Below are 25,531 nucleotides of genomic sequence, written 5' to 3' on the forward strand. Positions count from 1 at the left end.
TTTTTTTTTTCTTTTATGTGACAGGGAGCAAACCAGCAGTTTTTAACTCGGAAGATATGGATATCAATTTGCCTGGACGAATTGTTCTTAATCTCTGGAGGATTATGAGACATGAGGTTTGTAATGCATTAATGACAAACTAGACTTTTTAGTAACGGGCAAAAGTTATAGCACAGTGACTATAAAATAAATGACTAAAAACGGGCGATGGTTATAGCACAGTGACTACAAAATAAATGACTTTAAAAATGGGCAAAAGTTATATGCCGTTGACTTAGAATGAGCGCTTTATACCAAATTGATGGTTAAATTTGTGCTCACTTTTGAATTAGATATTAATCCCTATTAATCACTAATTATGCATTGAATGGATACCATAATACTTAGTTTGCTGCACCTTATCATAACAAAGGTTCATACAAAATTTCATCTAGATCAGCTCAATGATTCCTGTGAAAATTTTTTAGAGTAAGTATGGTATTGTAGTGACTAATCTCTAGTCATCCTTAACTTTGCATGGAATGGATACCATAATACTTAGTTTGCTGAACCTTATTATAGCTAAGGAATTTCCAACTAAATCATTTATTTAGCCAAGGGGAGTTGGGTTAGGACAAAAGTGCATTTAGATGTTCAGAAGTTTTGTTACCATTGGAGCACAAGGTTGAGCAGGTGCTAGTGTGAATGTAAGAGTTAAGAGTGGATGAAGTAAGTTCAGGTATCTTCTGCCATGGCTAATAAGCACCATCTATATATATATATAAATCTCAAATGCCCATCTATATATATATATAAATCTCAAATGCCTGTTATAGTGTATGTTTGTTTAACTCACTAAAACTTTCGACATACGCGACCAACACTGACAAAATTGGTATCGTTTGAAAGTTCAGTCTCTTGAACGACAAATATCCAAGAATTGGTCAACAACATTAATGCTTTCATCCTCAACTGTTTTTTTACAAGGAGAGGTCAGTTTTTTTTTTCTTCGACATTTTGGCAAAGACATCATACGCATTGCAATGATTAAGCTTAATTTTGAACAGTGGTGACGTCATATGTCACAGTGGGCGCAACAACTAAACCGTTTGCTTTTTTTTTTTTTTTTCCTTTTCCTCTTAGTGTTACAGGTTTGAGCCTGCCTACTACTTTTTTTTTTTACATGGGTAATCACTATTTACATTTTTTTTTTGTGTGCTTGCACGGGTACTCACTGCTATTTACAATTTTTTTTTTTTTTTAGGGGGTTGGTTATTTTTTATTTTGTTTGAAACATCTTTTTTTAGGGCTCTCTTACCATAAAACATCACCACACCCGGGCAACGCCGGGTACGTCCACTAGTGACTAATAAGCACTATGACGGTCGACCGAGGTGAGCATCTATTGGGCATTTGTATATAGTTTAATGATGTATGAAAATGAAAGCTAGCCAGTGAGTGTTGCGGACATAGATTGCATGGAGAGAAATAAAGTGAGAATGATACAATGGATGTATAATGTGAGTCATAAAGGCAAGCTTAGATCTGATGACTTCAGAGGAAGATTAAACCTGGGCAGTGTAGGGAGATGTGTGTAAAATGGGACTTCAATCATATGATCACGTTGAAATGAAAAAGGTGAGTTATTTTTTTTACCTGCCTTAATCATTTTGCTTGATTATTAAATTGTAACTAAAAGTTTTTCTTTTTTACAGGTAAACCTTAACATTTACACGATGGAAAATGTAATTTTTCATGTGTTGCATCAACGGGTACCTCGTTATTCTTACCAATCTCTGACGACATGGTTTAATCACAGAACGCACTTGTACAGGTGAGGAAGACATTTCTAAAAAATAAAATCTAGTCATATATAGATATATATATATATATATATATATATATATATATAAATATATTACATTTAAACAGGATAGACGGAAAATTCTCTAGATCTCTTTGGACTCTGATCTTGTCAGGAAAAAGATTAATAGTATAATCTATATATCTGTGAAAGTGTCTGTCTGTGTACATTTCTCTATGCAATAACTCTGTCAATTTTAAGTCTACAGACTTGAAATTTGATATACAGGGTACTGAGATTTGGGAAAATCTTTGTAATCCGTTTTCGGCCAGAAATTTGGCTATTAAGGGGTCAAAGTTCAATGATTTGACCTTTTGAGAACTCTACCAAACTCCTCTGACAATTTTGGGTCTAAACACTTGAAATTTTAGATATAGGTTCCTTGGACACGGATCTTACTTAATAACTTGATTTGAGCCCAAATCAATAAATTTTAAGGGGTCATAATAGGGGTCAAAGTTAAAAAAATTGACTGCTTTTTTTTTTTCTCTCAACATACACCTCCAAAGACCCAGGCAACGCTGGGCTGAAATGCTAGTTAAAAATAATATTAAACATTCGTGTAAAACATGATTACAACAGCACTGCATAGGAGAGAAAAAAAATGGTGGTGAAAGTTCTTTAGAGAGATTCAGTGCTTTTATGGATAGCTTCTGCTGGCACAAAGGACGTTTGTTAATAGCGATAAACAGATTCCAAAATTTAAAAATGATTTTTGGAATCTGCTCTATGCAGTACCTCAAACTACTCTTAGACTTTAATCATAAACTGATTTATTTTTTATTCTTATTTTTACTAATTCATCATTTCTACTCAAAAATTCTGCCGATATTTGCATCGTGAATTAAAGAAGTTTTTTTTATATGTGAATTTGTCTAGGCCATGATGACCCTCTGATACACTTCAAAAACGCGTTCATTATTTCCTTTATTTATCTATTTATATCTTATTTTATTTTTGCTAATTTTCTATTCTAACTCTGTGTATAAATTGGTTTTTATCTTTTTTTTTTTTTTTTTTAGATGGAAGGTTGTGGACTACTACCTTTTGCGAACGAAGGCCAACTTAATGATGATCGATCAGTTGGATATCATTGGCAAAACCAGTGAATTTGCCCGCGTCTTTGGCATTCTATTCTACCACGTGCTTTCGCGAGGTTCACAGGTGAGATACAGAAAAAGAAAACTGGTCGAGGCGACTTAAAAAAAAAATTATTTTTATTTTTTATTATGCCGTTTATAAAGTTAAAAACAAGAAATCAGTTCTTTCATATAAGGGCTGGGGTGGAATCATATGAAAATTTGATTTAGATGCACCAAATAACCATAATACTTGACTGCTGCTGTCAAGTTAAGCCAGGAATTTTTTTTTTTTATTTGTCAACTTAAGTGTCAAAATTACTTTTGAATTTCCAAGGATATATAATGTAACTACAAGTCAGCCATTTTCATCTATCATATTATAGATTAGCAGGAGTACCTGGCGTTGTCTGGAGGAAAAGAGAATGAAAAAGAAGAGTTAAAGTGTGTGTAGCATTTTTTTAAGCTTGTGCCTCCTTTATTGTGTCCTTTAATTGTCACATTCCATATTGTTTCTGACAAAGGAGAAAGAATTGTCATTTTCTCAGTTAGGATCCATCTGTTACAAGAAAAGGTTCCCCTTTTCTTGTAAGTAAAAAAAAAAATTAGATAGACCGAGATTCGAATCTTGTTCAGAAATAGATTCTGAAAGGAAATCGCATTGTTCAGTTTCAATAGTGTAGATATATTGTTGTAATTAATTGTTCAATTCTTTTCATGAAAACTGAATTAAAATAAGGTCATCGAGAAGAACGAACAATAGCAAATTAAAAACATATTGAAAAATAAGTTGGGTCGAAAAATAGGTTAGTAAGAATGCTTTGTCTGCAGAAATGGTTTGCACATGTGCAAACCACGCATGTTTAGGCCACGTGAGTTTCCACGTGTATGTGGCACGTTTTGAAGCCATGCATGACGTCATAGCAGAAAATGAATTCTTAGTATAGTTTGCTAGTTTTAGTGAGATTGGACAGATGGACAGACAGAGTTGGAGACGAAGATAGGAGACAGAGCTGACATGAGGAGGGTGCCTTTGGAAGCGAAGGCAAAACCTTTAATCATGTGGAACCAACTTTGAATTCCTGGATGTGATCATCATTTTGACGGGTCAAATGGAATAAAAGAACATCTGATATTTTTGTAACTGCCGTCTTCATGTCGTCTTTCTACCAAATTGAATGTAATGTGAAATAATTTATATGAACATTGTTCCCACTCATCTTTTTTTTTTTTTTTTTTTTTTGGATTATGGCATTTTCGTTTTGTGGCGGGTACATACATCGTACAGATTTTTCTTTATTTTCCATATTTTTAAATTTTTTTTTATTTAGGTTAAACTGTGGACATGCACTAAAAATTTTTTCTGTTATAAAATATTGTTTTTCTTAATTATTTGCTGCTTCTTTATATTAGCTCTGATATAAAAATGAAAATGTGTACGCGTTTGTGTGTGCATTTATTTTTTTGTATGTCCGTGTTATGGGGTTAAATGGTAATTACTAACACCTGAAAGTATCCTGTACCTCTATAAGGCCACCATTCGCCCATGTATGGAGTATTGCTGTCATATTTGGGCTGGTGCATCTGCTGCTAGTCTCTCGCTCCTAGACAAGGGTTCAAAAGAGAGTCGCCAATCTGATAGGCCCTGAACTGGCATCTAAGCTTCAGCCTCTGTCCCATTGACGAAACGTTGCATCCCTCTGCCTATTCTACAAGTATTTTAATGGTGAATGCTCTGATGAACTGCAGACACTTGTGCCCCCACGACGTAAACACCCTTGACAAACCCGACAGGCAGCTAAATCCCACCCCCACACAGTAGAGATCCCTAGATGTAGAAGATCTTTCTACTCCAGTAGTTTCTTCCCCAGAACCGCTAGACTCTGGAATTCCATTCCAGGTCCCTGCTTCCCCAAATATACTGACATGCAGAAGTTCAAATGTAACGTGAACCGACATCTTGCTGCCCAAATCCCAACATAGTGCCCCAGTAACTGCTGCCCCTGATAGTACACCACAGTGGCAATGTGCCTTGTTTGGGGTGAAAATGTAATAAAAAAAATATAAAATAAAAAATTAACGAAGGAACACGGGAATTTTAGGAACGAAACATGTATTCACCTAAATTACGGGCAAAGTGAGTTGAGTAATACCATTCTTCCACGGTAGGACGTTTGCACACGTCCAGCTTGGTTGCATGCCAATCTCAGACTGCCGGGCACCGGTACTTGATACCGGAAGTGACGTCACTAGAGGAAGTGACGTCATGAGATAGTCCATTAATTCCATGGAGGGGCGTCTCCAACAGTCCAGCAAAGGCTTTGGGGGTGGGGGCGGGCGCTCGGGGGACGGGTCACTAATTCGTACAACTGTTTATATACTGTCTAGATTATAATATCTCCGATTTACGAAACAAAGTTGTGTCTATCTTTTCTTTGAGCGACTTTTATGTTACAAAATTCGCACTGTGATTTCATTTCACTATGACGTGATGCTTGACCTAGAAAACCACGTGTTGACGTTCGTTTAACCACCTGCTTTTTTAGACGTTTCATTTCAGCCATTCTCAATTCCCTCGTAGCGTCGTGTTAAGTTATCAAGGCTTCAAGTTCGAGCCTACCTCCCTCCCAAAACTTTTTTTTTCTTTTAAACCTGGGCAACACTGGACACGCCCGCTAGTCTTAACAAAAAAAAAAAAGAAAATTACATAAGTACTTAATTTTTATGTTAAAAAAAAGGCTGTACATTAAAATTCATACAAATTCATTTAGTAATTTTGTTTCTTGGGAAAGCGGATGACTTTGTTAACTTTTTCCTTGCTTCAATTAAAGTTTGAATTATCTCCCTTGTCCATTAAAATTAATAATATTGAAAATGGCTGCCGACAGCTTATTTGATTTTATTAAAAAAAAAAATACTGGATGAATTTGTGTAATTTTTCATGTATTTTTTTTTAACATACCAGGTAAGTACACAATATATTTTCTTTTTATGAGCAGAGGTTAGTCTGAAGAATTACGAAAGCTTTTCGGTAACCATTCTTCTATTCGATACCCGTCTTTCATACCTCTGTCTGATTTCTTATGTAAACATTATAAAAATTGTTTTTTTTTTTAGTATCGGGTGGAATCGATGATGCTGCGCATTGCCAAACCGCTAAACTTCATAGCTGCCTCTCCTGGTGTCCAGCAACGAGCTAAGATGAGAGCCCCCGAATGCATCCCTTTAAACTTGGAACCAAAGTCACGTTTCTACAGCCACCCCGTCGCTGTGCTTGACTTCCAATCTCTTTACCCTTCCATCATGATTGCGTATAATTATTGTTTTTCAACCTGCCTTGGACGACTCGAAAACTTGACCACTGCCCAGTGAGTAAGAGCTTTTTTATTTAGCTTTGTGGCACAGTCTCGGCTTTAATAGGGCCATTTTTAGACGATGATGGCATCTTTGGGTATTGCCAAGAAGCACATAGACGATTAATACAAATTCAGCATAGAGAAAATGAAAGATAGATTTCCTTGAGTGGCCTATCAGCCTTGATAAGCGGTGACGCCTATGTAAAAAAAAAAAAGAAGATAGATAAAAGAGAGAGAGAGAGAGAGAGAGAGAGAGAGAGAGAATAAATGACAAAAAACTATATTCCAAAATTTGTGATGTTGACCATCTTATAATTTATTCCTTTAGTTCAGTTGACTTTTACAATTCTTCACAGTATCTGTTTCGTAGAATTTATTATGCCCTTAAGTCATCAGAAGAAATAGCAACAATCAATTCGTCAAAAGGAAATAAAGTGTGATTTGACATGATTAAAATCCGAAAATTGGAAGAGAAGCTGCAAATACCTTTAATATGTTTCCATTACACCATTTTGAATTTTATCAAAGTCACTAAACCCAACTATTCATACTATCTACATTAATATATGAATCTTCTACCAAAATTTTAGTTTTTTGTCATTTATTCTCTATATTGCTCTGTAATTACATTGAGCTTCTTAAATAAGGATTGATATATATTATAAGAAATATATTTCTGTAGAAATATACTTTATATATATATATATATATATATATATATATATAGAATAAAATACATATTACATATGTTTGAAGCCAAAACTGATGTTATTAACTGCAGGGTTTTTATGAAGCCGGATATGTGATGCATGGTCACGTGGTTTGAAAATCTGGATAGTTTTTTTTTTATATATCCGTTAGAAGTGCGGAGTGAAATTTGAAGAATAAAATATGTATTAAATACGTTTGAAGGCAAAACTGCAACGCAAAATTTTTTTATAAAATAAACGAGTGTTTATTTTTTAAGAAATATATTTTGAGGTAAAACTCCTTTGCAATCATTTTTTTTTCTCTCTCTTTTTCTTCGTCATGATGCCGAGTGGAAGAAAGTTCGATGAAGAGTCCACGTGATGTTGTTAACTGCGGGTTTTGTTTTCTTCAACTCGACATATTTCACGAGATAAGAAAACATTAATTTGAAACAACATAATAAGTATGAATCCAGTAGATTATATTGCCGAAACATTTATTTTTAAATCGGCGACGATTGTAATAGATTGCGCAGATTTAAATAAATATATTTAAATAAACTATATTTAAATAAACTATATTTAAATAAACTATATTTAAATAACTATATTTAAATAAACTATATTTAAATAAACTATATTTAAATAAACTATATTTAAATAAACTATATTTAAATAACTATATTTAAATAACTATATTTAAATAAACTATATTTAAATAAACTATATTTAAATAAACTATATTTAAATAACTATATTTAAATAACTATATTTAAATAAACTATATTTAAATAAACTATATTTAAATAAACTATATTTAAATAACTATATTTAAATAAACTATATTTAAATAACTATATTTAAATAAACTATATTTAAATAAACTATATTTAAATAAACTATATTATAAAAAATGTAACTATATTTGAAAGAACAAAATGTAAATATGTTTGAAAAATTTTCTTTTCCAGACTGATTCTTGAGATAACTTTTTTGGAGGCGGGGTGGGGGATAAATTTGTACACTAGGTCCACCTCCACAATTTTCTTTAGAATGATGACTTTTATACGTTTTCAACTATGCTGATTAAGAGAATCTCATTCACATTTTGCAGAGGCAAGTACTTACAGAGATATAAACATCTGTATTATAAACAAATCTAGTGCTTTCCTACCGACATTGCCACCCTCCAAGTTTTTTTTGTTTTTTGCGTGTAGCATTTGCGGGTGGGTATGCTGACAACAGTTTTTATGGTTACCCCCCCCCCCCCCAAAAAAAAGGAGGTTGTCTACTCCAAAAGACATTCTTAACATGGGTGTGTTTGGGATGTCGATTCCAAACGCCGTTCTTAACATGACAATACTCAAAAGAAGTGAAAAAAAGTCGTAATTGTTTTGTTTTACACGTTAAAAAAAAGACCACACAAAACTGGAATTTAATTTAATACTCTTGGTGGAGGAGTTGAAAAGAAGAGGAAGACTTGAACAACAAATGGAAACAGCTAGGACTGCTACCACTGATTTCGATCACTCTAAACAGTTTGAGAATCACAGCGAGAAGCCCTAACCTCTAAAACTTCTGTTTTTACTTTCCATTTTTATTATAATGAACCATTTCTCGTAATTTTATTAATTCATACTTATTTATGCATTTCCTTAATTGCTTTTTTTTTTTTTAAAAATTCAAACAGTATCTGCATGTTATTGCCCCAAACCAGCAATAATTGCCAGTGAAAGATTAATTAAGTTTGGCCACGGGCGGCAGTATCCACAATTGTTTAGGGACGGCAGTGGCCACCAACAACCGTAGTCTACTTTTTTGCGAGGGGTGGGGGAGTTCCACCAGGCAATGCCGGTTAACAGGTCATGCTAGTATATATATATATATATATATATATATATATAATCAACAATAAGAAATATGCAACATTTACACTTTGAACTTAGTTTATTTTCTCGTTTTTTTCTCTCAAAGAAACACTAGACTAGCAGAAAACATTATCAATAATTTCCCCCATTCTTTATCTGTGCCTAAACCTAAACATAGATTCCATGATCAAAGCTTCTTTCTTAGAACTGCACGCCTGTGGAATTGTCTTCCGTTTTCCTGCTTTCCAGCTTTCTATAATATGGTTGTCTTCAAGTCCAACGTAAATAAGTTTCTGATGAGCCGTTCCACTTAAGTTAACAAATTTACCGAACTTCCATTACTATCGATTACTATATTGTCCTTTTGACTACTCTACACTCTTTAACCCTTATCCTTGAGTGGCTGATCGGCCTTGATAAGTGGTGACGCCTATGTAAAAAAAAAAAAATAATCTGTTAAAATCATGTCATAATTTTTTTCTTTTTTTTTTCTCTAGTACATCTCACTTTCTTTTTAATGTATTTTTTTTTTCCAGTGAGGGTCCAATTGAGTTTGGTTGCACAAATCTTAACGTACCGCCATCTCTCCTTGAGGTAAGCATTTATTGAAAATTTTTACTACTTGTTTTATAAACCAAAATAAAGTATAAGGAAATTTTACTTTGATTTAAAAAAAAATGATATTTAACATCTGTCGTATAACAAAGGGCAGTTATCTGTGTGTATGTATATTTTTATGTCCAACTAAAAGTAAAAAATTATCAAACAAACACCCACAAAGTTGGTATATTTTTTATCAGAATTGCGCTAGATGAATAATATCTAGCATTTCTAAACAAAAATATTCGTTTTCTTGGGGGTCATCTGGGCCAGGGTATATCATGGGAGGAGGGACGGTTTTTTTTTTTTTTTATGTATTAATATGAATATGTGGCCAGAACAGACAACCTAACAAAATATCTGCTCTTTGGTACAACCCCTGGCAAAAGCGGACATGGAAGACCAAAAACAAAAATGCTGAACAACATGAAGGACATCATGGACATTAGCATGGCTGAGTTGCTCAGAATGGCGCAGAACCGGAGTTTCATGAAGGGAGCCACAGCTGGTTAGTAATGACCATTCCATCAAAGAGAGAAAGAAACTAATTTGAAAAGAGAATGCCAATTCATCACTTAAGCAATCTATTGTATAATGGCGATTTTTAATTTATTTTACGTCGATAAATTTTTAAGAGATCAAAGGGAGATAACTCCTCTCGGATCTAACACTTAATTTCATTATGATTGCGATTTATATCCGAGGACTCTTTTTAGAGCAGATGTTGTTCCCTTTATGGCTGCAATCTGTATTTCATCACAGCTTGTTTTTCCAATGATTGTTTCTCAGGTACTTCTTAAGATTGTTTTTCACTAAGCCAGCTGCTCCTATCACAACCGGTATCATGTCTATCTCTCTCAGAGACCATGTCGTTTTTAAATTATTCTTGAGGTCCTGATACTTGGTTATCTTTTCTCATTCAGCTTTATTAAGGCCATAGTCATTTGGGACAGCGACACCAATAATGAGCGCAGTTTTTTTCAGGCTTGTTCCATATCGCAATGTCTGGCTTGATGGCCTTGTCTTTGCCCGCCTGTAGATCTTTGTCGTCGAACATGGTCACCTTTCCGTTTGATGTTATCGGTGGTGATTCATGTTTCCATATGTTTGTTGGTCTTTCGAGCTGCATCTCTCCACAGATCTTTGTGTGTGTATGTGTGTGTGTGTGTGTGCAATTAGAGAGGAATGAGTGAGTGGAGGAGAAAGAGAGTGGAGAGGAAGATAGAGAGAGAGAGAGAGATAGAAGTTTTAATAGAAATGCCTCGGCAATGTGTGGCAGCCCTGCTAGTGTATTACATAAAGGGTAGTTGTCTGTGTATGTCCAGCTAAAACTCAAAAGCAATAAAAACAAATACCCACAAAGTTGGTATATTTTTGATTGGTGTTGTCCCTGGATGAAGAATATCTAAAAGTTTGAAAAATGTATTCATTCTCTGTGTCAGTTTTCAACATGAAGGGTCAGTTTTTCACTGTTATGTATATATATATAACAGTAGATATAGGTATGTTTGTGTGCGAAAATATTTCACTAATAAACTCTTAAACTACTACTACAAACTCTAATGATGACCTTGGCCTTCGGGCCATGATCAAAGTGTAGTATCTGTTCCGACAGATACTGCAAGCAAAGACCCTATGTGAGGGCGACCCCACATATAAGACCTTGGTCAATGTAGGGGCAACCCTTCATACCAATTGTCACTATCCAGCTCCCCTACTCCCCGGGGAGTTGGTCCCCATTTCCCCTTCACTCCTCACATTAAAAATCGGCCGTGTGCCTAATTAGCTCGGTGGGGGAGCAAATAAATACCTGGCCTTCGGGCCAAGATCAAAGTGTAGTATCTGTTCTTCAGATGCTGCACTTCAATTTCTGGTTCTTTGTCAGTCGAGGAGAAATCTTTCACGACTGAGACAATTTCTATTTTTGTTCCTTTTCTCCATGTTAAAAAACGACCCTGGTGTCTAACTCTGTCCCGTGGGGAGGCATTGTAAATAGGTACTACTACATAGCACTGAAATTTACAGGAAATAGTAATCCTACACCAAGGATGGTTTATAACGAATAAAATCTTTGTTTGGATGAATATTGCTTGCATAAATATTTCTATTACTTTTGTGCATGCGCAAATTCATTCACATCTTGAAGTGGTTTAATTTTAAATCTTTCTTATCTATCTGTCGATTGTTCAAACGGTAGCGAATGCGACTGGAGCGCTAAATGTTTTGGTTTCAATTCTAGTTGATAGCACAAGTCATTTTTTTTTAAAAACTTTTGAAATCAGTACTACATATTAGGTACAATATAACATTCAATAGAGAATTAGCTCTGTAATAATAAATATGAAATCAGCATGAGTTAAAATATACTTAAGCGTATTTTACAACTGGGCAAGGCCAGGCACTCACAGCTAGTTTGAAAATAAATTGTCAGGAATCTGCTATATAAATGAGAATTGTGTGTGTGTATGTTGAGCTAGAAACGAATTAGGCGGAGGAAAAAGAGGAGATTGAGGAGGGGAGGAGTGAAATTGACGAGGGGAAAGAGAGAGAAACAGATATAGTTAAAGGATACAAGTGTTAATAGAAATATTACGCTTTTGTACCAAGCAACACTGGGTAGCCCTGCTAGTCACTTATCAAGGCCAAAAACCACCTGAGGATAAATTGTTAATGTGATGAAGAATATCATAAGAGGATTGAAAATGATGAATAAAAAATTAACAAAATTCGATTCTTTATGAGGACGCCTTGTGACAAGTATTTGTTGACATTGGATTGGAAGATGACCATGTTGCAGCCCACAGGAAAGCAGTCTTGTAATGTGTTACACAGATGAGAAATTTTTAAAAAGAAACTCTGTTCAACGAAATTCGATTTGATGTTACATGCATAGAGGGGGGGAAAAAAGGAAAGTTCTTTACAGTTGTGGTGGTGCTGGTGAGATGAGTTTTGGTATGAATCCAGCACCTTCCATGGACATAAGAGTAGAGAAAGACTATCATTGTTCCTTATGTAAGAAAGAGCTTAACAACTTACGATTGGGGACTAAAAAAAATTGTCATCAAAGAAACAGATCTTCAACCATATCAAGGATAATACATACAATTTTAGCTTTGAGGTTATTTCTTTCAAAAGCTGTCCAATCTAATTATCATATTTCTGACTTTAGTGGAATCTTTACCACTGTTGAACAATTCAATAAATCAATAAAAACAAAATTTTCATCCAATCTAAATGATGAAAACTTGTTTGTCTACTTTCCTAGATCCAAGATTCAAATTAAAATTTCCAAAGAATCACATGAAAAACACTATTAAGAATTGGATTCTGCATCTTCTACTTTCTACTGATGATTTTCGAGCAGAATCAGCAGGATACATTTCTTCAAGCCCCGTTGGGGGTCAAAAAGTTCAAGTTAAAACTGTATCTTTTTCAAAGCCTAGTTAAACCTAGAGGCCGCAAATACAACAGAAATACAAGAATCACAATCCAAACTTAAAAGGAATAAATCCCTTATGGTTAAGTGCACAAAAAAATTTGATTATTCTGTAGGTTTACCATTACTCGCAAGAGTTGGTGATCCATTTCCGTGGTGGAAGAAGACACAGCAGACTTTACTGCTGCTGAGTAAACTGACTTTGAAATATTTAAGTGCACTCCCTTCATCTGTGGAGAGAGAGAGAGGCTCTTTAGTACAGGTGATAATGTCTATGAACCAAGGAGAAACAGACTGTGTCCTGAGAATGTAGAGACTCTAGTGTTTCTACATTACAACTTAAAAGTATTCAACTTTAAATACTGAGGAGACTATAAAAGCAGAGGAGGCAAACAGCAAGAATAGAAGAGGAAGTAGAGCAGCAGCAGGTGCAGAACTTCAGCTTAAAAAATTACAGTTTGTACTTTGTAGTTGGTTTGTAATTTCTTTTTTCTTATCTAATTCTTTAATTATATTCATTTAAGAATTTGAAATTGTACTTTGTATTTTGTAATTTTAGTTAATAATAGTGGCCAGACACTTAATTAAATGTTAAGTTAAATTAGCTTTGACACATTAATGTAGTAACTGTTATCTGATGAGTCACTTGGCAGTGATGAAATGATTTGAATTTAATAGGAAAGAGAAAAGTAATTAATCGGCCAATTAATCAACAAAGTGGCTGATTACTGATTACCTGTCGATTAATCAGTACACCCTTAATATATAGTACAGATGAATTACCAAAGTATCTATTTTTGATTACCTAATTTGCATAACTCTTTTTTAAACAGTTCATAATAAATTAATGTTTTGTGTTATTAATTTGTAATTTTATTGTCTTATTTTTTTTTGTTGGTTTTGTGATTCTAGGAACTTGAAAATCATGTGACTATTTCGCCTAACGAAGTTGTTTTTGTGAAAGAGCATATCCGAAAGGGCATCATCTCAAAGTAAGTGCAATTTCTGTTTTTTGTGGCAAAAATAAAATTAATTTCTCTCACTTCCAATACCATTCTACATTAAATGTCTCCTCTACAGGCTTAAGAACGATTAAAAATAGCAAAATTTACACATTACAATGTGAAAAAAAAATTTTGGTTTCAATTCCATTTTACTGTATTTTGTTGTTGTATTCAACTTTAGAAATTCAAATCACACTTTTTTTTTTCAGTTAAAAACAGTTTCACATTTTTTTTACAGTTAAAAACAGTTTCACATTTTTTTTACAGTTAAAAACAGTTTCACATTTTTTTTACAGTTAAAAACAGTTTCACATTTTTTTTACAGTTAAAAACAGTTTCACATATTTTTTTCAGTTAAAAACAGTTTCACATATTTTTTTTCAGTTAAAAACAGTTTCACATATTTTTTTTCAGTTAAAAACAGTTTCACATATTTTTTTTCAGTTAAAAACAGTTTCACATATTTTTTTTCAGTTAAAAACAGTTTCACATATTTTTTTTCAGTTAAAAACAGTTTCACATATTTTTTTTCAGTTAAAAACAGTTTCACATATTTTTTTTCAGTTAAAAACAGTTTCACATATTTTTTTTCAGTTAAAAACAGTTTCACATATTTTTTTTCAGTTAAAAACAGTTTCACATATTTTTCAGTGAAAATCAGTTTCTTTGTTTTTTTTAGTTTAAGTCGGTTTGATATTCTTTGCTATGAAATTGTTCCTCATAAAAATATTAAAATTTCCAAATTGCAAAACTATTCTAAATCACATTTAGTGAATTTCACAATATTTTCTTTTTTAATTTTTATTCAATAAACACAAAATATTATGACATGTTGGAAAGAAATAAAATTCGATAAAATAAATTTACAAACCCATTTGGCATAATAGTAAAAATGTTTGCTAATCGGCCGAGAGACCAGAGTTCAATCCTAGATCAAGTTATATCAACAACTCCAAAAATGATAATTGATATCTTGTTAAAATTAAATTAAGTGTCATTAACGTGAGGATTTTATTCTGCAGCAACTGATAGTTTGCTGCAGACAAATTCGACTGTATAAGTGGTGCATTTTAATATAAATACTTAAAAACTAATTCAATTATAATTCATAATTCAAATGTAATTCATAATTCAAATATAATTCATAATTCAAATATAATTCATAATTCAAATATAATTCATAATTCAAATGTAATTCATAATTCAAATGTAATTCATAATTCAAATGTAATTCATAATTCAAATATAATTCATAATTCAAATATAATTCATAATTCAAATGTAATTCATAATTCAAATGTAATTCATAATTCAAATATAATTCATAATTCAAATATAATTCATAATTCAAATATAATTCATAATTCAAATGTAATTCATAATTCAAATGTAATTCATAATTCAAATGTAATTCATAATTCAAATGTAATTCATAATTCAAATATAATTCATAATTCAAATGTAATTCATAATTCAAATGTAATTCATAATTCAAATGTAATTCATAATTCAAATGTAATTCATAATTCAAATGTAATTCATAATTCAAATGTAATTCATAATTCAAATATAATTCATAATTCAAATATAATTCATAATTCAAATGTAATTCATAATTCAAATGTAATTCATAATTCAAATGTAATTCATAATTCAAATATAATTCATAATTCAAATATAATTCATAATTCAAATGTAATTCATAATTCAAATGTAATTCATAATTCAAATGTAATTCATAATTCAAATGTAATTCATAATTCAAATGTAATTCATAATTCAAATGTAATTCATAATTCAAATGTAATTCATAATTCAAATATAATTCATAATGGCGCCACTGAAAACAAAAAGGAAAACTGTGGGATTCGACACGGCCAGGGCATAACTTCCTTGGTTCAGGAACAGACCGTAAGTAAGGCACTTATGTTACACTTCAGAACTCAATGAAATCACAAGAACACACGATTTAGAATACGAAGACGATATAATCAGCACTGAAGAAGCAGATGAAAAATGAATGTGAGAGGCTTCCAGAGGAATATTAGTGGCAGGAACAATGCATACTAAATGAAAGTTTGGTCTCGACAGTTATTTTTGAAAACTAAAAAGAGAAGACCAAACAGCAATACTCCAGTTAATACTACTACTACTAATACTTACGCAAATCCTACAGATACTGAAACTAATGTGGCGAATACAGCAAAGGTACAAGAAATTGAAAGTGGAGGAGAGGGTGGTTGGCAAGGACAACTACAAGGCCGAATGTATAACAGACCTCCATCCACTGGAAATCACGTAAGAACATATGTATTCAATCGAATAATGAAAAAGTATGTCAAATCAGATACAATGAACGATCAAACTATCGCATCCAAAATACCAACAAACTCATAAACAAGAAACGAAACAAAATTTGATCACACTATATCAAATGGATTTATGCAATCCAAACATTGCACGATACTGTGCCACTGAAGTACATGGATGAGACCAATACAATTAGAAGCGGCAATGAAACACGGAACAGCATACAAGGGTAAGTGGAGCTGTCCAGGGAAAGGAGTGATGCTTTCCTCTACATTTCCATGTAGTATTCAGTAAGTTGATCATGACTACAGTAGATCCATTAAATTAAAAAAAAAATTATAACTTTTAAAAGTAAACAGATATTTCTTAGAATTTTTTGAAGTCGAGCACACAAGAAAAATCGGTAAATTTTGAGACATTTCTGCTTCTCGTAAAATCAGTTCTCTCCATCACTCTAAAAACACTTTCTCACATCTGAGGCTATTCTCTGTCTTTACAAATCTACTATCAGGTCCCGTGTATAGAATAATATTGTTGTCATATTTGGGATGGTCAATCTGTCTACCATTTGAAAGTTCTTGATAAATTGTAGAAACGTATCTGTAATTTGATTGGCCCAACACTTTCTTCTTCACCGCAACCTTTCTCTCACAGACGTGATGTTGCTAGTCTCAGTCTTTTCTATAAATAATATCATGTCATTTGTTCCTCAGAATTGTTTGTATCTATTCTCTGCTTCCTTTGTTCCAGCTTGTTTGATTCGTTGGTTTAGTGGTCTTCACCAATTTGCTGTTTTAATACCTCATTATAATACAGCTTCCTATTCCAGTAGCTTCTTCCCAAGGATTGCAAGGTTGTGGAACTCTCTTCCTGCTCACTGTTTTCCTTCTACCTACAGCATTGATCTTTTCAAGATTAAGGTCAATAGGTATCTCCTGTCTTTGCAATAATCAGCTTAAAAACAAATTGGAACAGAAAGGAAAATATGTCATTCACAATCAAATGTGTAACTTTGGAAATGAGCTGATAATCCTCACCCTCTTTTGTATAATTAATTGCTTTGAATATAATGCACAAACTTTTGATTTTAAGTCAGTTAGTTTTGCCAGAATTTTTTTTTAAATTTCAGAAAAACATTCTTAAATTGAAAAAAAAAAAGCATTTTTTCTTAAATCTAAAAAAAAAAGCATTTTTTCTTGAATTAAAAAAAAGAAGCATTTTTTTCTTAAATTTAAAGAAAAAAAAAATTACATTTTTTCTTAAATTTAAAAAGAAAAGCATTTTTTCTTAAATTAAAAAAAAACATTTTTTCTTAAATTTAAAAAAAACAAAACATTTTTTCTTAAATTTAAAAAAAACAAAAACATTTTTGTCTTAAATTAAAAACAAAACATTTTTGTCTTAAATTAAAAAAAAAAAAATGAACATAAACATTTATTTCTAGTTCCCCCCCCCGTAACACATCCTTCCTATCCAAGATATATGCCCGTCCCGATGAAATGTCAACGCATGACATGAAAAGGAACTAGAATCTTAGTAAATCTTTAATTTCATTCCTTTACTACAACCTAACTTCGATACGCAGTTTATATTAATTGTTGGCGTTGGCAATTCCCAAAGATGCTATTGTCGTCCAAAATATCCCCTAACAAAACCAGGGACTGAACACCACATACCTTTCGTCAGTATTGGTGAAAACAAAATACATTCTCTGTGAGTAGGATAATAAAACTAATTCCAAAAATTGCTTTAAAATCCACAACATTAAAAAAAAAATTTGGATTCTTATCAAGAATTCAACCTAAAAAAAAAAAAAAAAATTGAAATACAGAAAAATCTTTGATGCACGTACCCATCACGGAATAAAATTATCATATTCCAAAAATTATAGAAATTGATCAAGTATTTTTTTTTTTTATATAGAAAATCATTTTCTTACAATTTTTAACGATTAATAGTGTATAGTATCCATCAAAAGACTGATTTTAAAATCTTTATAGTTCGAATTGAGTTCTCTCCCTTTATTAAATCTGGCAGATCGTGACGCACGGTTCTTGCTTCATCATTATAAAATTTGATTTTCTTAGTTAAAAAAAAACAAACTACTTGATCATTTTATATGATTTTTAGAATATGACATTTTCATTCCATGATAGGTATGTACAGCAAAGACTTTTCTTTATTTTTGTTTGTTAGGTTGAATTTGGGATTTGCCCCAAAATTTGTTTTTCAACTTGAAATATTATGCTTGTTTGGGCACTTTTGCATGAAAGTGACATGAGGCAATGTGTGTGTTTTAGTTTCAAGAACCACCGATAGATGTCATTTGTCGGCCAAAGAACGGGTCGATAACTCGTCCTTTTCTAAAAGTGCATGCGAACTAAAATTATATTTTGCTACATTTTTATACAATCTTTCTGTACAAAAAACAAACAAATTATTCTTAAACTTCTATAAATGTTTCATATTCTTAAAATTATATTTTGTTACATTTTTATACAATCTTTCTGTACAAAAAACAAACAAATTATTCTTAAACTTCTATAAATGTTTCATGTTCTTAAAATTATATTTTGTTACATTTTTATACAATCTTTCTGTACAAAAAACAAACAAATTATTCTTAAACTTCTATAAATGTTTCATATTCTTAAAATTATATTTTGTTACATTTTTATACAATCTTTCTGTACAAAAAACAAACAAATTATTCTTAAACTTCTATAAATGTTTCATATTCTTAAAATTATATTTTGCTACATTTTTATACAATCTTTCTGTACAAAAAACAAACAAATTATTCTTAAACTTCTATAAATGTTCCATATTCTTAAAATTATATTTTGCTACATTTTTATACAATCTTTCTGTACAAAAAACAAACAAATTATTCTTAAACTTCTATAAATGTTTCATATTCTTAAAATTATATTTTGCTACATTTTTATACAATCTTTCTGTACAAAAAACAAACAAATTATTCTTAAACTTCTATAAATGTTTCATGTTCTTAAAATTATATTTTGTTACATTTTTATACAATCTTTCTGTACAAAAAACAAACAAATTATTCTTAAACTTCTATAAATGTTTCATGTTCTTAAAATTATATTTTGTTACATTTTTATACAATCTTTCTGTACAAAAAACAAACAAATTATTCTTAAACTTCTATAAATGTTTCATGTTCTTAAAATTATATTTTGTTACATTTTTATACAATCTTTCTGTACAAAAAACAAACAAATTATTCTTAAACTTCTATAAATGTTTCATATTCTTAAAATTATATTTTGCTACATTTTTATACAATCTTTCTGTACAAAAAACAAACAAATTATTCTTAAACTTCTATAAATGTTTCATGTTCTTGAAATTATATTTTGTTACAATTTTTATACAATCTTTCTGTACAAAAAACAAACAAATTATTCTTAAACTTCTATAAATGTTTCATGTTCTTAAAATTATATTTTGCTACATTTTTATACAATCTTTCTGTACAAAAAACAAACAAATTATTCTTAAACTTCTATAAATGTTTCATGTTCTTAAAATTATATTTTGTTACATTTTTATACAATCTTTCTGTACAAAAAACAAACAAATTATTCTTAAACTTCTATAAATGTTTCATGTTCTTAAAATTATATTTTGTTACATTTTTATACAATCTTTCTGTACAAAAAACAAACAAATTATTCTTAAACTTCTATAAATGTTTCATATTCTTAAAATTATATTTTGCTACATTTTTATACAATCTTTCTGTACAAAAAACAAACAAATTATTCTTAAACTTCTATAAATGTTTCATTTTCTTGAAATTATATTTTGTTACAATTTTTATACAATCTTTCTGTACAAAAAACAAACAAATTATTCTTAAACTTCTATAAATGTTTCATGTTCTTAAAATTATATTTTGCTACATTTTTATACAATCTTTCTGTACAAAAAACAAACAAATTATTCTTAAACTTCTATAAATGTTTCATGTTCTTGAAATTATATTTTGTTACAATTTTTATACAATCTTTCTGTACAAAAAACAAACAAATTATTCTTAAACTTCTATAAATGTTTCATGTTCTTAAAATTATATTTTGTTACATTTTAATACAATCTTTCTGTACAAAAAACAAACAAATTATTCTTAAACTTCTATAAATGTTTCATGTTCTTAAAATTATATTTTGTTACATTTTTATACAATCTTTCTGTACAAAAAACAAACAAATTATTCTTAAACTTCTATAAATGTTTCATGTTCTTAAAATTATATTTTGTTACATTTTTATACAATCTTTCTGTACAAAAAACAAACAAATTATTCTTAAACTTCTATAAATGTTTCATGTTCTTAAAATTATATTTTGTTACATTTTTATACAATCTTTCTGTACAAAAAACAAACAAATTATTCTTAAACTTCTATAAATGTTTCATGTTCTTGAAATTATATTTTGTTAAATTTTTATACAATCTTTCTGTACAAAAAACAAACAAATTATTCTTAAACTTCTATAAATGTTTCATGTTCTTGAAATTATATTTTGTTAAATTTTTATACAACCTTACTGTAAAAAAAAGCAACTATGAATGTTTTGTGTTTTTATTATATTGATGATTTAATTTTCAGTTATGAATAAATTATTGAAAAAAAAATTTATATTAATCCATTAAAATTATATTTTGATACATTTTTTATACAATAAATGTTTCGATTTTCATATTTTTGCGTTATTTATTTCGTTATATATTTTTGTGTTATTTATTTTGTTATATATTTTTGCGTTATAAAAAAATATATATATTTTGTTATATATTTTTGCATTGTATACGGCATAATCACGTTGACACACCGGTTCTCGTCAGATCACCGAAGTTAAGCAACGTTGAGCCTGGCTAATACCAGATGGGTAACCATTTGGGAATTCTAGGCGCTGTATGTGCTCTCCGCTTATCTCGGCATTGTTTCCAGTCGTCTTGTACCTCCACTTCCCACTGGTATTCAACAATGTCGAATCAGGAAAGGGGTGGTTGGAGATTGCGCAACTCTTGCCACAAAAATTTCACGCGCAGGCACCCTTACCGTGGGTATCCATAGTCTATCAAGACTGAAGGAAGCCTATATTTTTGCGTTATTTATTTTGTTATATAATTTTGCGTTATTTATTTTGTTATATATTTTTGCGTTATTTATTACGTTATATATTTTTGTTATTTATTTTGTTATATATTTTTGTGTTATTTATTTTGTTATATATTTTTGTGTTATTTATTTCATTATATATTTTTGCGTTATTTATTTTGTTATATATTTTTGCGTTATCTATTTCGTTATATATTTTTGTGTTATTTATTTTGTTATATATTTTTGTGTTATTTATTTCGTTATATATTTTTACGTTATTTATTTTATATATTTTTGTGTTATTTATTTTATATATTTTTGTGTTATTTATTTTATATATTTTTGTGTTATTTATTTCATTATATATTTTTACGTTATTTATTTTGTTATATATTTTTGCGTTATTTATTTCATTATATATTTTTACGTTATTTATTTTGTTATATATTTTTGTGTTATTTATTTCGTTATATATTTCTGTGTTATTTATTTCGTTATATATTTCTGTGTTATTTATTTCGTTATATATTTTTGTGTTATTTATTTTGTTATATATTTTTGCGTTATTTATTTTGTTATATATTTTTACGTTATTTATTTCATTATATATTTTTGCATTATTTATTTTGTTATATATTTTTGTTATTTATTTCGTTATATATTTTTGCGTTATCGTAAACACTTGTTTACATTTGAGGTTCACATAATGGCCGCTAGACATCATTTCTCTTTCGAAGAACAGGGGTCGATAACTCGTCTCTGTTGCTAATATGTCACTGTCCTGCTGAAGTGCCAATGTTTGTGCTTGGGAGACATACACACCTTATTCTATGCCCCCCCTCCAAATAAATAAATCATATATTTGTGATGGGCAGAAGACACTGCTGAGTCTCAATGATTTTTTTTTTTCTAGAATGGTAGAAGATATTCTGAACACTCGAATTATGGTGAAGAATTCAATGAAGAAATGCAAAGACAAGGTTTGTATAACTTCCTGTTTTAGTGCAGAGAAACAAAAGATTTTTTTTTTTTCTGAATTTATTCTTTCATTTTGGATTATTTTTTTGTGCGTTTTAGCTTTTGAGATTTCTAGTCACACTAGGGAGAGACAATTTAACTTCGTAAAGTTTTTCAGAGAATTTCTCCAAAAATGTTAAAGTTTTGCGTAACTATTTAGTAAAAGCAAAACAAATATTCTAAAGTTTGAAAATCATATTCCGAAAATCACAGCAATTGATAAAATAGTTTTATTTTTATAAGAAAAATCTTCTTAAAGCTATTAATAGAAATTCTTAGGTATTACAGCATAAATCTTGCAAATTTAAATTATTGTTGAGTTATCCTCCTTTGTTTCTTGACATTTTTTAAATAGCGGGTAAGACTATCATTCCTCAAATACTCATAAAACTTGATTTGAAATAGCCATGGCAAGTGCTCGTCTGAGCTCCAATCTCTCATCCCCCCCCCTCGCCAATCTTTCACGAGAAACACCCGTCTGGCTGAAACTACTGTCAATAATTTTCCCCACTCTTTATCTGTGCTTAAATCCAAACGTAGATTCCATGAGCAAAGCTTCTTTCTCAGAAGTTCACAACTGTGGAACTCGCTTCCGTTTGCCTGTTTCCCACCTGACTACAGCTTGGATGTCTTCAAGTCCAACATAAACAAATTTCTGACAAACCGCCCTCTTAAGTAAGACACTATCAAACCCCCAATACTAATGAATACTGCAATACTATCTCATTGATTACTGTACACTCAATAACCCTTATCCCTGAGTGGCCTCCGGGCCTTGATAAGTGATAACCTCCATGTAAAAAAAACAAACAAAAAAAGCATTTTCGTTGGTCTGTCATGCTTCCGTTTGAAATAGTATTTTTACAAAATTAAACTTTAATAAATAAAATTGATCATTAAAATTTATGAATATCTTTGAATAATCATTATTGGAAAAGTTTAAGAACTTCTGGAATTATTTCCCCGTTTTGAAAAAATAAAAGCAAGAGAAATTGTCCTTAAAAACAAAAAAGTGCCTTTTTTGTTTTTTCTGAATTTATTTTTTCAATTTGATGTGATTTCTTTTAAAATTGTTTCCATAATTTTTGAAAAATAACAAATTAAATCTACTGCACAATCACTATCGGGAGGATCCAATAATTTAAGGGCATAACTAGGAAGGACCAAGGTGGAGAGTATCCAAATCTTTGGAGCAAAACTTTTACAAAATGTTTGTTTCATTTTAGTAAAGTTTCATTCGTTGGATTTTTATTATAATTCGGTCAACCTAAAAATTGTAATTAATGTTCATTGAACGTTTTTATAGCGTGAAATTTAAATATTTTGATTGATTTATGAAAATTTTTTATATAATCACTTTGTCAAATTATTCAACCTGATTAATAAATACAATTTTTGGTTGCCTTAATTATGACTTTTTCGGGTTTGTTTCTTGACATTTTTTTAAATAGCAGATGAGACAATCGCTCCTCAGATACTCATAAAATTTGGTTTGAAATAGCATTTAAAAAATTTTTTTTTTTAATTACATTTTCACCCCAAACAAGGCACATTGCCACTTTGTTGTAGGGGGCTACTATCAGGGACATAAGCGTCAGGGGTACTGTGTAGGGAGTTAGGCAGCGAGTTCAAAATAGACTTTGTAGCCTCGTAGGGGATGTCCTTTTCTCTTTCCTGCAACCTCTTTCTCATAGATGTTGCGAGTTTGTCTCTGATGTATCGTTATTTTCATGGCAAGTGCTCGGCTGACTCCAATCTATGCCCCCCCCTCACCAAACTTTCACAAGAAACACCCGTCTAGCAGAAAACACTATTACTAGTTTCGCCCACTCTTTATCTGTGCTTAAACCTAAACGTAGATTCCATGAACAAAGCTTCTTTATTAGAACTGCACGCCTATGGAATTATCTTCTGTTTTCCTGCTTTCCAGCTGATTACAATATGGTTGTCTTCAAGTCTAATGTAAACAAGTTTTTGATGAACCGTTCCATATAAGTTAACAAATTTACCGAATTTCCATTATTAACGATTACTATATTGTCCAATTTCTACTGTAAACTCTTTAACCCTTATCCTCGAGTGGCCTATTGGCCTTGATAAGTGTTGATGCCTATGTAAAAAAAAAAAAAAAAACATACATAGGTGCGACTTCTAATTTGATAAAAGTGAGTATCTCAGACCATTTATGTTCCTTCAAAAATGAAAATACTCAGAATAATAAAAGCACTTCTTTACCGCAATTAAAAACCTAACAATTAAGAAGATTCCTTGTCCAATTAAATAGAGTATACACAAAAAAAGCTAAATCATACACACCAGGGTCTAAATTCTGTAATCTTTTCATCTCTGAAGCAATTAAAATAATTACTTTCTCTAAACTTTCAGTAAATACTAAAAACGAGTTGGTTTCTCAATGCAAACACAAGAAAAAATTAAAATACAGCCAATTTGAAATAACATAGATAATTTAGAATTAGACAAAAAATAATTTCCCACTAAACATTACGATAGACTCAATATACAAAACCTTATACTTTTTCTCTTCTAATCTATTATGTACATTAATGATCTTTTAATTAATTAAATCGTTTGTTTTTCTTTTATTTCATGGTTCTTTAGCATCCCAGCTTACGCACCAAATTTTAACTCTTGAATTCCTTTTATTATCACCTAAACGCTTATATTCAACTAAATGTAGTACGATTTTAAACCCTACTATTCTAAATCTAAATTTTCATATTAATTAGTAACTCTATTAGTTTATCCGTAGAATACATTCCAGGTTATAATTGATAATAAAAACTCATTCTGCTCGAAGATAAATCATTTCAGCAATCCCTTCTCATCTGCAATTACAAACCTGTACAATCCACCCCCCCAAAAAATTTAAATACAGCCAATTTGAAATAACATGGATAATTTAGATAATTTAGATAATTTAGATAAAAATTTTGTACTTCCTTAGCATCTCACCTTTTACATATTTACAGCTTACGCACCAAATCTTAACTTTTGAATTTCACTTCTAGAAAACCTTTTACTATCATTTAAACACTTATATTCAACTAAATGTAGTATTCTTTTAAACCCCATATTCCTACCATTCTAAATCTAGATTTTCATATTCATTAGTAACTTTATTAATTTGCCCCTGAAATACATTCCACAATATAATTGGTAATAAAAACTCAT

At 30.6% G+C, this 25,531-nt stretch overlaps 1 protein-coding gene and 1 pseudogene across 4 annotated transcripts in view; both read left to right on the top strand.

Moving 5' to 3' along the window:
• LOC145240049 (uncharacterized) overlaps positions 1-25,531 on the top strand; it is a 328,354-nt gene that overhangs the window by 278,848 nt on the left and 23,975 nt on the right. For all 4 annotated transcript variants that reach the window (XM_080103656.1, XM_080103658.1, XM_080103659.1 and 1 more), the window contains 7 exons: positions 25-116; positions 1,695-1,813; positions 2,866-3,007; positions 6,040-6,290; positions 9,372-9,429; positions 13,784-13,863; positions 22,236-22,302. In XM_080103656.1, the coding sequence (XP_079959782.1) occupies positions 25-116; positions 1,695-1,813; positions 2,866-3,007; positions 6,040-6,290; positions 9,372-9,429; positions 13,784-13,863; positions 22,236-22,302 (809 nt within the window). The remainder of the gene's footprint in view (positions 1-24; positions 117-1,694; positions 1,814-2,865; positions 3,008-6,039; positions 6,291-9,371; positions 9,430-13,783; positions 13,864-22,235; positions 22,303-25,531) is intronic.
• On the top strand, positions 21,024-21,140 carry LOC145240626 (5S ribosomal RNA; annotated as a pseudogene).

Source organism: Euprymna scolopes, chromosome 19 (assembly GCF_053919585.1).
Source record: "Euprymna scolopes isolate OS-2025 chromosome 19, ASM5391958v1, whole genome shotgun sequence".
NCBI lineage: Eukaryota > Metazoa > Mollusca > Cephalopoda > Sepiida > Sepiolidae > Euprymna > Euprymna scolopes.